This window comes from Miniopterus schreibersii (genome assembly GCF_964146895.1).
Source record: "Miniopterus schreibersii genome assembly, chromosome: 1".
NCBI lineage: Eukaryota > Metazoa > Chordata > Mammalia > Chiroptera > Miniopteridae > Miniopterus > Miniopterus schreibersii.
This window is the reverse complement of record NC_138101.1, coordinates 138096758-138111437: the sequence shown is the minus strand read 5'-3', so window position 1 is coordinate 138111437 and position 14680 is coordinate 138096758. Positions and strand designations below refer to the sequence as shown.

The following is a 14680-nucleotide window of genomic DNA, read 5'->3' as shown; positions in this document are numbered from 1 at the left end:
TCTGGTTCAAAAACATTTTTTGAACTTAAAAATGCATTAATGTCCTTTTTTATCCATGGGGGGATGGGTGAAATGTTGAACTGGAAGAATAATTTAGTAAGAAGGCACAGGAAATTAACTAGAAATCACCTAAATTAGTGGCTTTTCTGAGAGATGAATCAGTAATCAGAGATATTAAAAAAACAGAACAATCTACCCAGATGTCACTCCCATTTTTGTTAAAGTGAATAGCTTGGAGGTATTGTAATTGGAGAAAAAGTCAGGAAAGTTCAGTTTCAGGCTTGGTTTAATCTGTGGGGTTTTGATTTTTTTTTTTACACAGTAGGTAATGTTCCTAATCTCGGGATATTTGACCAAATGATACACAAAGTTAAGTGTCTGGACATGTGTAGTAGCTTCCAAGATTATTTTCACTGTTCTTACAAGTAAAGATCTAATATTAATTTGATTATTATGGGTAATAAATGATACATAGAACTAAATTAGGTTGCTTGGCAACATCCTATGATCACTAAGAATTTAATATAGGATTTCAATAATTACCAAGCCCAGGATATATGTGGTAGGTGTTTTGATTTTAAAATTTCAAATTTTATGCAGCATACACATTTTGGTATATTTCAATCAAATTTCCATTCTTCACAAAAGCAGGAAGTTATGATAACCTCCATTTTTCCAAGCACGAAGTGAAGATACCAGTGAACAATGTTAAAGTAAATCTGTAACTGAAAAAAAAAAACCCTCAGCGCGGGTGAATACTAAATACTAAACCCCAGCGTGGCCTCCAACCTCGAGCCAGTAGGCTGCGTGAGGACTGTTGCTGGAGCGACACCTGGGAGAGCAGGCGGGGGCGCAGGCCTGGCCTCGGACCCGAGGCCTGTCTCGTGGGCGTTGCGCCGCCCTCCGCAGTGCATGAAACTGCTCTCCACGACCATGGGCTCGAGCTAGGCTAACGAGATCTGCATTTTACCCTCATCAGGCTCCTCGGTTTTTCTCAGGACCCCAGTTACTCGAAAGAAATTCACAATATTGCGTAGTTTTGCATTTCAGCTTTTGTATTTGGACAAGATTCAAATGTTCAAGGTTGCTCTAAAAGCTTAAGGGCCTGGGTGTGCCTTGATGAATTTCAGCACCGTGCTTGCTGGGAGTGTGGCTTCCCTTCAGCCCAAAGGACTTTCACTTGGTATTCGGGGTGGAAGTTGAGAAGTAACACTCAAAACCCGTATCCCAAGAGGCTTTCCCGCGTGTCGGGATGTATGACTTTCCACAGAGGTTGCTGGAATTTCGTATTTAATAGCCTCAGTTTCCTAATGGAAGGGCTCCTGAAAGCACCCTTAGGACGCATATGCCCTGTCGTTGCCACCACTAGAAGTTGTTAGGGCCTCTTCATCTTTTGTTTGTCCTACCGTCCACACGCACACACTCTCTCGCACACACGCACACGCACTCTCACACGCACACACGCTCCCGCTCTGCTGGAAGCTGGCAGAATTAGAGATTGGCTGTTGGGGGCGAAGCACAGAGCGAGGACCTGCACGTCGCCGAGATAAGCGCGCGGGGAAGGTGAGTGAGGGCGGCAGGGCGGCGGAGAGAGGATCCCCAGGAGCGGTGCCCGGGGGCGCGCGCAGCGCCGCGGGGCTCCAGGCTGCGTTCCGCGGGGCGCTCGCGGGGCCGCCTCCACCTGCTGGGGAGGGGCCGGGGCGGGGCTAAGGCGCCGGGGAGGAGACGCGCCCGAGACCCGGGCCCTCCCGCCGACCCCCGCCGGCGCACACCCGCCGCAGCCCCTCCGCCCGTCGGTGAGTCCCGCGCGGAGGCCGCCTCCCCTCGGAGCCCGGCGCGGCGGGCGGGTTGTCCCGGGGGGGGGTCGGGCAGCGCGTCCCGAGATCTCAGAGCTGCAGGCGGGGGGCCGACGCAGGATGGGTGCGGGTCGGGAGGGTGGGCCGCGGGTGGGAAGAAGAGTGAGGGGGGAGATGGCCAGCGCCCCGCATCGGAGCCGCGGCGGTCGGGGTGGGGGAACAAAGGCGTCGGAGCACAGCCCGCCTGCGGCGCGGAGGGCAGGATGGAGATGGCGGGGGGCGGGATGGAGATGGCGGGGGGGGGGGGGGGGGGCGGGATGGAGATGGGGGGGCGGGATGGAGATGGGGGGGCGGGATGGAGATGGCGGGGGGCGGGATGGAGATGGCCGGGGGGGGGGGGGGCTGGATGGAGATGGCCGGGGGGGGGGGGGCTGGATGGAGATGGCGAGGGGCGGGATGGAGATGGGGGGGGAGGCTGGATGGAGATGGCCGGGGGGGGGGGGGCGGGATGGAGATGGCGGGGGGCTGGATGGAGATGGCGAGGGGCGGGATGGAGATGGGGGGGGAGGCTGGATGGAGATGGCCGGGGGGGGGGGGGGCGGGATGGAGATGGCGGGGGGCTGGATGGAGATGGCGAGGGGCGGGATGGAGATGGGGGGGGAGGCTGGATGGAGATGGCCGGGGGGGGTGGGGGGGGCGGGATGGAGATGGCCGGGGGGGGGGGGGGGGGCTGGCGCCTGCCTCCAGCCGCCTCTCCGCCCGAGCTGCAGGCTTTGCTCTGTGGGGAACAAGGGTTTGCATGCAGGGGTGGCTAGAAAAGGCCTTTTTCTGTACAGAAAAAGATATTGGGGGTTATGACTATTTCAGTTTCAGGGAAGAAAATGCGCAGGAGAATGGTAAAAAAAGGGGGTGCGTGGCCACTGCCAGAGCCTGGGCCAGCGGCTGCGAGGGCAGCTGCCCGAGAGCCTGGCCCCTCGTTCTGCAGGCCGCGGGCGGGGGAGGCCCGCGTGCAGGGCGGCGACCCCAGGCCGTGTTCTTCCTGCCTTTCACCCGCCTTCTCTCACCACTCACTGCCCCAGATTCTAAGCCCAGACCCGTAAGCCCGCGGAATAATGGCGATGTCGGGGCTCTGTGTCCCCAGTCCTCCTTCCAGGTGTTCTGTCACACCAGTCCCGCAAGGCAGAGGCTGTTCTGGCCCCCTTTTTGCAGAGGAGAAAGCTGAGGCCTTTGCCCAAGATCACCCAGCTAGCACGCGGCGAGCGCGCTTGCCTCCTCTCCCCTTCCGATGGCAGCGCAGCCCCCGGCCCTGTGTGTTTTTACCCCTCTCAGGATTTCAAACCTGCCAGATGCCGCTAAGCTGCAGTGTCCCCTTCCAGCGCCCTAACCTCCCTGTGATTCTTCACCAGGCGTGTCTTCCTAACTCCTTCCTGGGAGCCTTTTCTCCCCCGAGACTGGGAAAGCTCCCTCTCCCTTTCTCAAAACTGAAACAGGGTATCTTGTTATTGTTGTTGGTTTGTTTTCCTAAGAGAGGAAGAGCGTGGTGGGGCCAGGGGTGATGCACAACTTTCAGGGAGCTGCGAGGAAGATAAAAGATGACTGGGGACTGCCATTCCAGGCTGGCCTCGAGAAGGCAGGTACAGAGGGAGCTGGCTACCTCGAACTGACTTGTTTAACACCTTCCCACAGCAGATCTCCTGGCTGGAGAGGACATTTACGGCAAACCCCTAGGGTTTTTCATTGCGGTCCCCCTCTGGGTGGTGGTCCTCGGGTCAGACCCTCGCATGATTGAATCATCACAGTTGCCAGTTGTGGCCAATCCATACAATTTGGTCTGATTTCTGCAGGTTAGAAATGGCCTCCGGGATGGTCTCCACCATGCTGTCTGGCCTGATGTTTTGGTTGACATTTGGGTGGGCTCCAACATCTGCCTACAGCCCAAGGACCCCCGACCGGGTCTCAGAAACAGACATGCAGAGGCTGCTCCACGGCGTTATGGAGCAGCTGGGCATCGCCAGGCCGCGGGTGGAGTATCCAGCTCACCAGGCCATGAATGTCGTGGGACCACAGAGCATCGAAGGTATTTACTGTGTTCTGCCACTTTGAATTTGCCATTAGTATTTAAAATAATTAATACATACTGAAGAAACTCTGCTTCCTCTCTCTGTTTTCCCTTTCTTTTTACCCTACACAGTGTGTATATATATATATATATATATATATATATACCATGAGAATATAGGTCCCGTGAGAGCAGGGGCCTCATCTATCTAATTCATAGCTGCAGTCCCAGCACCTAGCATAGTCTAGTACAGTCATAGGAACTGAGTGCATGAAGGAAGATCTAATGTTCTCTCTAAGGAAGGATTAGAACCCAGCCCCACGTCTTCGCCCATACTGATCTTTGGGAAATTGTGTCCCCAGCTGGCTGCATCTTTGAGTCACTGGTGGCCAGTACTTGTAAAAGATCCTCAAAATGTAGGACCTGCAGAATCTGATTTGATTCTTAGGGGTGGCGTCATATAAGCCCAAAAGAGCCAAAAGAGGTACTGACATGAAGAGCTTATGTCAAGAACTGTTAAAAAATATTTAAAAATATAACAAATGTTAACTTGTTTTCAGGTAGCAATACCTTTTCCCTCCAGAATGTTTCTGTCTGGCAATGTGGTTGTAAGACTTCTATTAAAAAACAGCACTTTGTTGTTTAATGACTTATGTATAGAGAGAATTTGAAGCTAGCTTTTAGGAGCAGGTCCCTTATTTCCATGCCTTGCTTTGTATCCTCTAGGAAACAGAATGGTCTCTTTCTCTGCTGAGCTGGAGCCCTAACGCAGTAGCATGGTGAAAGGACCTTAACTGCAGGGAGCGCTTCAAGTAGTGGCCCACAGGAGTGGGTCCTAAGGAAAAATGCAAATTATTTCCCTGAGTTTTGTTAAAACGCACACCCAGCAAAATGCCACTCCCTATGGATTGATGATGCATAACTTTGCCTGAGTTTTTAATTTCCTAAAAGTGCTTTCTGCCTTGGGGTCTTGTGAATGCCATGGATATTGTTGATGTACCATTCTCATTTCTGTCTGGTTACCCATCATTTGAAGCCATTGAGTAAAACGAACTCTGTGGGGTTATTGTCTGTCTGGGCTGACATTTGATTTGAGGAATGGATTGACATGGGTGATCTGAATCAGCAAGCATACCAACCTAGCATAGGGCTTGAATCAGAACAAATCGGGGCTTCATGCCACCCCTTTTGGGGAGAATTTAAATCCTTCCAGCCACCTGCCACCTGCTCCAGCTCTTTGGAGATAGTAAACATCTGCCTTTTAATGAAGTGCTAGGTTAGTCACCCAGCCGTTGTCATGGAGAAGGCTTTCTGAGTTTCTATTAATACCTGAGGCCTGATCATCTATGTGGAAAAAAAAACAGAGGCTCCCTGGCATCAAAAGCCTGTGTGAATCTCGAGCCTCATTTTCTTCCCTGGATAGCCAATTATTTAGCAGCCACCATATGCCAGGCCCTGTGCAGGAGACTGTGGCAGCTCTGCCCTAATGATTCACCATCAGGGGCTGGGAGGAGGACAGGTTATCACAATACATCATGGCAACCGTTTTGTAGATGTACAGACAAGCCGCTGCCTTGGAAGCAAAGAATAGAAGTAATTTATTCTGCTTGGGAGTAGATGGGGTTGGCAGTAAGGAAATGCTTCTTTGAAGAAGCAACATTTGACCTGGGTTTTGAAGTTTGAATAAGAGTTCATCCAGGAGTTGTAAGTGTAAAAGCATGAAGGTTTGAAAGAACATGGATTAGAACAATTCAGAATTAAAAAATTCTGTTACCGTTATTACCCTTGGGGTAATGTGAGGTCATAGCCATGTTAGGTCTTCCCCTGACAGTGTCTGATGAATATTGGCTTGTGTTTTGGTTTTCTATTACTGTGTTACAAATTACCACAAGGTTAGCAGCTTTTAACACAATAGCTATTTATTCTCTTGTGGGTTCCACTGGTCAGGAGTCGGACTGGGTTTGCTGGGCTGTCTCTGTTCAGAGCGTTAACAGGCTGAAGTCAAGGTATTGACCAGAGCTGCAATCTTGGCTGGAGTTCATGTTCCTCTTCCAAGATCATTAAGATTGTCGGGATAATTCAGTTTCTTGCTGCTTTGGGACCAAGGTACCCTTTTTTCTTGCTGTTGGCCAGGGTCCCTCTCAGCTTTAAGAGGCCACCCTCAAGTTGTAAGCCCCGTGGTGACCCTCTCACAATGTGGCACCTTAGTTCCTCAAAGCCAGAGGGAGAATATCCCTTTAGTCTGCTAATTATAATATAATATAATTATGGGAGTGACTACCATCACCTTTGTCATTTAACAAGGAAGTGATATCCGTTTTATTCACAGGCCCCACCCATAATCAAAGGCAGAGGAGTCTCAGGGTGTGTCCAGCAGTGGGTGGGCGTCTTGGGGGTCATTTTAGAATTCTGCCTAAACTTTCGCTTGGCTGAAAGCTTAACAGAGAAAATAGTACAGTCTGAAGACTTGAGAGGGAAAAGGGCACAAAATAAAAAGTCTGTATGTGTCCCAGCCCTGAACCTTGGCATTAATTCATTGGGTATCTAATACTTATTCAAGTGAGTGTAGTGTTGTTTCAACTCGTCTATTAATTGCCTTGTCTCTGCTCAGACGTTCACTCATGCTAATTCCCAGACAGATATATGGAGTATCTTCCATACCCCTTCCAACGTTTACTTTAGGATTTTATTATGAAGGACCAGTTAGAAAAGTTTCTTTTTCTAATTTTTATAGAAGAGTACACATAATACATGTATTCTGGTGTGAATGTTGACATACATTTAACATAGACTATCCCCAAAGACACTTAGATTTAAAAGCCAGCTCCCTTGTTTATTAGTGATGAGAGGTTAAGTAGATCATTTAATTTCTCTAAGCTTCCATTTAGCTTGGGGGTAGGACTTAGAGAAGGAAAAGCAAAGTTTTAGCAAACATGACTTCACCACTGTGAAATCACTTCCAAATAAATCATCATCACTTCAGATGGCAATTACTGGATTTTGAGTTCCTTGAAGGCAGGGCTGTTCATTCTTTAATCTATGGCACATAGAAGATACTTTTCTCTTATTTTTTTTAATAATATATTTTTATTGATTTCAGAGAGAAGAGAGGAGAGGGGGAGAGAGAGATAGAAACATCAATGATGAGAGAGAGTCACTGATCGGCTGCCTCCTGCATGCCCCTGACTGGGGATCGAGCCTGCAACCCAGGCATGTGCCCTGACCAGGAATCGAACCTTGACTTCGATTCCTGGTTGACACTCAACCACTGAGCTACGCCAGCCGGGCATTTTCTCTTATTTTGTCTACTCTGATTAATTAATTGTGTGATCTTTAGATTAATCTCATCATTGAAGATGCATATTAGATCTCAAACACAGTATTATAAACTATGTCCTATTTAGTATAGGATATAGTATCAATATAAATTGCCATTAGTTCACTGAGCTCGTATATCCCATTACAAAAATTTCCTCCTTTAATCCCATATCCCTTCTGGTTACATTTTTCTGCTCCCCTTCTCAGCAACCTTTTGACACATACTGATTGTACTTCCTCACCTCCCAGTTCTCTCCTAGCTCATTGTAGCCTGCTTTCCCCACCACTCCTTCCTCAAGTAAAGAAGTACTCCTTGAATGCCAGGCATGGTTTTAGGTACTGAGGAAATAAACATGGGCCTCAAAGATTTGTCAGGGCAGGGGAGACAAAGCTCTTCAATAAGCAAGTAAGTAAAATATATAATAAGTCAGATGGTTATAAGTGCTATAAAAATATAAAGCAGAGGAGGGGAATGGAGGAGACGACTTAAAATAGGGGCAGGGACTCCTCACTGGGAAGGTAAGCAATCGGAGAGTTGAGAGTGAGCTGTGAGACGTATGGAGGCAGACACTCCAGGCAGAGGAGTAAGACAGGAGCCAGGAGGCTGGAGTGGCTGCAGCCCAAGACTCAGGAGTAGGAGGAGGGGAGGACTTGGTCATGCAGGAGGGCAGGTGTGTGGGGACAGATGGAATAGGGTCTTACAGTCCTGTGATGTGACCAGCCTTCGTTTGAAGAGAATCACTCTGACTGCCGTTCTGAAAACATTCCTGGAGGAGGGAGGACTGGGCTGGGGGAGATGAGTTCGGAGGCTCTTGGAATGATCCAGGCGAGGGATGTACTGCCTGATAGCTAGAGACGTGTGAGGAGCGTCAGATTCTGGGTATATTTTGAAGTTAAGCCAACAGGATTGCTGGTGGGTTGCAGGTGGGAACTGAAAGAAAGAGAGGCGTCAGAGGAGACACTAAGATTCTGGCCTGAGGAGCTGGAAAGGAGCAAACTGAGGGTCTTCAGAGGGAAGTTCTCAAGTTCGGTTTTGCGTATGTTAATTTTGAGGTGCCTTTTAGACTATTCTCATGAAGGCCAACGGGCGTCCTGGCCAAGTTCACCTACGCCCTGCCCTCACACTCAGCCTCCAGCCGCAGTCTGCACGCTGGACCATTCCCTTCTGAAAACCCTTTTCTTTTTTTTCTTTTTTTAAAATATATTTTTATTGATTTCAGAGACAGGAAAGGAGAGGGAGAGAGAGAGATAGAAACATCAATGATGAGAGAGTCATTGATCATCGAGCCCGCAACCCGGGCATGTGCCCTGACCGGGAATCGAACCCCGATCGCCTGGATCCCAGGTCGACGCTCAACCGCTGAGCCACGCCCGGCCGGGCCCCCCTTCTTTCTTGAATCCCTACAGGCTTATGTGATTGCTCACCTACCAGGTGTCAGCACTGGTTTCTCTACCACCACCTTCCTCAGCCCGTTTCTACCCACCTTTTCTGTATAAGTGAACAGCGCCACCGTTCACCTGTCTGCAAGCTAAAAAAAACAAAAACCAAAAAAACCTCAAGATTTTCTGCATCACACCACACATCATACTCAAATTATAAGCAGTTTATTTAATTTCTGTCCCTAAAAGACATCTCTTGCCCTAGCCAGAGTGGCTCAGTGGTTAGAGCGCTGCCCGCAGACTGAAGGGTCTCGGGCTTGATTCTGGTCCAGGGCACGTACCTCAGTTGCAGGTTTGATCCCCGGCCCCAGTCGGGGTGCGTGCGGGAGGCAACCAGTCGATCTGTCTCTCACATCGATGTTTCTCTCTCTGTCTCTCTCCCTTCCACTCTCTCTGAAAAGCAATGGGAAAAATATCCTTGGGTGAGATTTAAAAAACAAAACAAAACAAAATACATCTGTTATTTTGCCTGTTTTCTTTCTGGGTCTCCTTTACACACTCTGGTTCAAGATGCCATGCGTCTGGCACGGATTTCTGAAACTGTCTGCTAACTGACCTCCTTGCTTATACTCTTGGTTCCTTCCGAGTTATTCTCCACAGGGAAGGCAGGACTAAACTTTAAAGGCTGAGATCAGATCAGTGTCCCTCCCGCGGCTGAGAGTCGGTCCGTGTCTCTGCACCGCACCTAGATGAAAACAACACTTACTGCCATGACCTAGAAGGAGCCACCCCTCCTGTGTGCCCCCCCACCTTGCTTTGCTTCCCTCTTGTTCCCTCGGTCACACCAGCCTCTTCCCACCTCTGCGCTCTCGCCCCGCCTGTTCTTGCCACTCTGCATGGCTGAGCCCTCTCCGGGTCTCGGTTTCAGAGCCACTTGCTTCGACAGCCTGCCCTGACAGTGTTATCTGAGTAGCCCCCAGTCTCTGTCACAGCGCACTTTTATTTTTTTTAAGCTCCATAGCATTTGGGGGCAGGATTTGTAATTAATATTTGTTTTCTTGCTTTTTATCTGTCTCTCCACGGGAATGGAAGCTCCATGAGACTAGGCCTATTAATTTACTGCTTTATATCCAGACACATGGTAGGCACTGTGGGAGAGGAGGAAACTTTCCGGAACCCTCCTAGGTTCTTTCAGTTGGTCTAATAATTACATTAACATGCAAGAGGGGGAGATGAAGTTTACTGAGTGTCTACTATGTGCCATCACTTCTCACAGACATTATCTCATTTATTTACCACCAAGCAATATGGACGGGCTAGATATTAATATTTTCCAGCTGATAAAACCAAGACATGAAGAGGTGATATGATTTGCCCAAAGTCACACAACTATAATGACTGTGAGGATCCAACCCAGGCTCCCAGATCTCTAACTCCATGCTTCTCACAATTTCATGGGGCATGAGCAGCAGCAAACCTAAAGTATATCCTGGGAGAGACAATCCGATTTTCTGGGACTGTTCCTGAAAGTTATAAGGTTCAGGAAGGATCGAACTGACTGTAGAAAAGCCCTCAAGGCTCTTGAAGATGGTGATCTCTTATGCAATCATTACACAGTCTTTTATTCAAAAAGATTAAATGAGTGAAGACAAAAAGTCAAGATTGAAATCCCTGTTCTCAAGTTGCTCACTATATGTAGGCGCAGACCCACAAGTAAACAGACAATTATGACGAGGGGGGGTAAGAATTATAGGAACGAGCAAGTGGCGTTGAGGGTCCTAACCCAGGGTTGCTATTTAAATCAATCAATCAATCAGTCAATCAATCAATCAATCAATCAATCAACGTGAGACAGACTAACAAGAGAACACAACCAAATTTAATTACATGTTTGCATGGGAAAGCCATATCCATGAGAGGTTCAAAGGCAGAAGGGGAAACTGAGGTGTATGTGGCATCCGTTGCCAAGGGTGAGGTGAGGCGCCCCGGGGCTTCAGAGGGTCTTTGAGGGACCATCAGAAGGGCAGAAGTTCAGTGATGAGTCACTTACTGAGCCATATGGAGAGGTAAAAAGGTCATCTCTGATGATCTCTTATTATGGGCAAGGCCCTTAATTCAAATTCTAGGTAATTAAAGGGGGTGGGACAGAAGTTTTTCTTGCGCTCACAGGGTCTCCGTTGCCTTAGCTCACAATAATCTGCATACCGCAGAGGCACATCTTGGGGTGACTCCTTCAGAACCCCTACAATACTCCATTAATATTGGAATATTTGACATATTTCCCTTTCAGTTCAAGGCAAATATCCCATTTCTATTCTGTGTCTTAAAAAATCGGCCTGGAAGTTTTTGCCAAGAGCTCAGTGGCACACGCTTGTTTCCTTTGTGGCCCATCACATGGCGCGAGGATGTGCCTTTCCTCCGGCTGCTGCCTACTGTTGAGAAACAGCAGGGCCTGTTTGCAGGCCTGGACGTGAGCCAGCAGGGGCCAGCTAGCCTGCAGGTCTGTCTCAGGGGTCCCCCAGCCTGGCAGCCGGCCTCCTGGGGGTTATTGCTCCAAGTGTCCACTGGGGAGGAAGCTTCACCAGAAACACCCAGAGAGGACTAGGGGTTATTTTTCACTCCTCTACAGGCACCTTACACATGGCTTGGTGTGGAGCATCTTTTAAATTCTTAGCCCAAAGCAAAACAAAAGCACAAAGTAAAGACAAACAGGGACCAACTTGTTTTATAGAGAAGAAACATGTGCTTTAACAGCAAGGAGAACTGGGGTTGAGTCTTGGCCGTACTGTTTACTAGCTGAGGGTGATCCTGGCAACTTTTCTGAGCCTTAGTTAAGGTGGGGCTTCTAGTCCCCTTTCTCCCATGCAGTAAGTGGTGTTAGTAACTGAATTGCAGGCCTGCCCCCTTTCATTTTGGGGATTATTAACAGGACATTTTCAGTCGTTAATGGCTTTCCCCTGGTACTATTTATTACTCCTCCATACAGTTCAGATGTGCTTCAGTGCACCTTGTGTTTCAGCAGCGCCTGTCTTCCCCAGGCCCATAGCTGCTCATCCGCCCCTTTGATACAGCTAAATGACTAGTTGTTATACTGTCTCCAGAAACAAGTAAAGCCACCTGTCCCAGGGATTGATTCAGAGAGCATTTGCTATGGGATAGAGACTCTTGGGAGTCAGACTGGCTCTGCCGGCTGACACTATTGTTGGACTTGGATGAATCCAGTCTGAAATGTGTTTTTTTTTTTTCAGTGTTAACAGCCTCGGATAAAAGAGGGTCTTCTCCTTAGTGCCACCGGCTCGTTTCCTTCACTTTGCTAGGTCACCAGATATCTAGCACTGTAGTAACACCAGACATTGAACCACTGAGACAGAAATGTATAAATATTGGCATTTGACTGTTCCAAATAATTTTAAATCTCTACAGTCGGCTCTCTGTATCCATGGGTTCCACATCCGCAGATTCAACCAACCATGGATTAAAAATATTTTTTCAAAAATGTTATGTTGTTGCCAATGTGTACTATGTAGTTTGGCCTGAGATGGTTGTGTCTGTACTGAACATGCACAGACCTTTTTTCCCTTGTCGTTATTTCCTAAACAATACGACATAACAACTAGTCATATAGCACTTACATCGCATTAGGTATTATAAGTAATCCAGAGGTGATCTGAAGTATACAGGAGGATGTGTGCTGGTTATATGCAAATACTACATTTGATATAAGGGAGTTGAGCATCTGCCGAGTTTGGTATCCATGGGAGGCCTGGAACCAATCCCCCGTGGAGACCGAGGGACTGCTGTATTTCCAACCATAAAAATGCCAAAATTCTTTTCTATAACACTGACTTTTGAGGCTCAATTATTTTATTCCAAAACAAGGAGAACCAAGATTAGTTTCTTAATAAATACAAGTGGAGTGCCTGGCCGGGCGTGGCTCAGCAGTTGAGCACCAACCCAGGATCCAGGAGACCGCGGTTCAATTCCCATTCAGAGCACATGCCCAGGTTGTGGGTTCGAAACCCAGTTGGGGGCGTGCAGGAGGCAGCCGATCAATGACTCTCTCTCATCATTGATGTTTCTCTCTCTGTCTGCCTCTTCCTTCCTCTCTCTGAAATCAGTAAAGATATATTTTAAAAAATAAATAAATACAAGTGGAGAAAGAGTCCTTTGTAAGACAAAGCCTACTCCAAGGGGCAGGTCCTAAGAAGCCTCTACTTAACCAACCTTTGGCCTTGGTCAAGGAGCTGCGGTGCCTCCAGTTTGCCACAGGGGGGCATCAGTTGTTTCCCTTTAGGAAGTTGGAGGGTGGGAGACTTCAACTTGTTTCTGGCTGGCCTCTCTGTGCAGTTGGAGGAAGAGTGGGGCTGACTGTTGCGCCAGGTATCCCGACTAAAATCTGTCTCTGGGTTACCCCATCCTGGGGTCCCAATGAGAGCAGTGGGCTTGAGGGCTGTCTGTGAGTGGGCCAGGGCCTCCAGTTTGTCCATGTGTTTTGGGGTTGTGTTGAGCCCACCCTGAACTCAAATCCTTAAAACGAAGTCCCTGGATGATTTCAAATTTTCTTTATTGGGAAGTTGCATAGATACTGATAAGAAATTGAAAAGGGATAGGGGGAGGTGCAGACTGAATCCGCGAGACCTGCGCAGGGAGTAGCGGGCCCATTTGCCCCTGTTCAAGGAGGCAGAAGTCTAGGGGAGGGAAAGGGCCAGAAATGTTGAAATGCATATCTAGAGCACTCTGGGATAGGCTGAGACCCCAGGATGTGGGCCAGTCAGTGCCAAAGGAGTTCTGAAGGGGGACAAGGTGTTGGCCCCCAGAAAAGACTTCACAGGCCAGTTGAACTTGAGCTGGATTCCTTGAGGAGGGGTAGGACATAGATCATGTGGACTCGAGTTCGAGCAGGAAGACGTGGAAAAAAATACACTTTTTAGCCAGTATGTGTTGAGTGCAGCGTGGTTATGTGTGGGAAGGGGTGGTGGCAGCAAGGAAGGCTGGGAACTTTGAAGGATGTCATCAGTTTCTCTATTTAAAAGCATCTGGAGACAGGAGCACGTGGTCTGTATTACTTAGAGCCCTAAGCTCTTGCTCCAGGGAAGCTGCGGCCTCTCAGTGCCCTCACCTTGCCTGCAGCGCCCTGTAATGCCCGTCTCTCCTTGCAGACGACGAGGAGACGCCCCAGGTGGCTGCAGAGGTGGTGGTGGTGGCGGCTTTGGGCGGCGGGGTGCACGGGTTAGTTCTTTCTATGTTGGTGAGATACCCCCACATTTGGCACCCACACTGCTGGGATCTCAGGGGATAGAGGTGGGCGTGTCCTCAGTCGCAGCATGTATGGATGTCAGGGACGTAACGTGGCTGTTCACTTACACACGTTTGGTTATAATCACAGAGACTCAGACAGTGGCCTCCCACAGCTCTGTGGGTTACACTTGGGCGGTGGCACCGCAAGCAGTGGGGAGAGAAGTTGTCCACTGGCGTTTGATAATCCCCAGGGTCCAAAATGACCATGGCGATGGCCCTTCCAGTGGGGACTCATAGCAGGCCCAGGGCACTACTGCTCTCCCCCAGTAGCCTCTCAGAGTTTTTCTTTGTATGGAACAGAGGCTGTGGCTGAGGTGGCAGTCCAGGAGACCGGCCTCCCCCGCAGAGGCCAGGGGACCTTCCTGGTGCCACTTGCTGGTACAACAGCCCATCGGGCCTGTGCCAGCAAGCCCCTGACTAACAGTTTCCTCCCAGGCAGCAGGAAGGGATGGGCCTGCTGGGAAGAACTCCTTTGCCATCAGCTACCAAAGACACCTGCCTCCTGAACTGAACCAGTGGGTCCCCTCCCTCCCTCCCTCCCTCCCTCCCTCCCTTCCTTTTTTTAAATCCTCCCGCAGATGATGGGAGGGACCCCTTGTCCAGACGCTGAGTAGCCCTTGGTCAGTGGCATGTGCAGACATATGGCAGCTGTGCAGGTGCCGCCGTCCGAAAACGTTTCTGTGGGGAGGGGAAGAGAAGGCACTGCGACAGTAAGTGATGCACTGTCCTAAAGTCAACAGGCTCTTTTCCCGCGTGCACGGTCAGTGAAGGAGGCTTGGCAGTCGGCTCGCATTTAACTGGGCCTGTGTAGGGCACCCTGGAGTCTGGT

At 49.3% G+C, this 14680-nt stretch overlaps 1 protein-coding gene across 4 annotated transcripts in view; it reads left to right on the top strand.

The window, feature by feature from the left end:
* Window positions 1–907: 907 nt before the first annotated feature.
* Window positions 908–14680, top strand: part of SCG5 (secretogranin V) — a 52597-nt gene continuing 38824 nt past the window's right edge. For 2 of the 4 annotated variants that reach the window (XM_081117540.1, XM_081117538.1), the window contains exons 1-2: window positions 1566–1796; window positions 3641–3873. In XM_081117540.1, coding sequence (XP_080973666.1) covers window positions 3648–3873 — 226 coding nt within the window. In that variant the 5' untranslated portion in view covers window positions 1566–1796; window positions 3641–3647. The other 2 variants (XM_081117539.1, XM_081117541.1) reach the window with 2 other exon arrangements.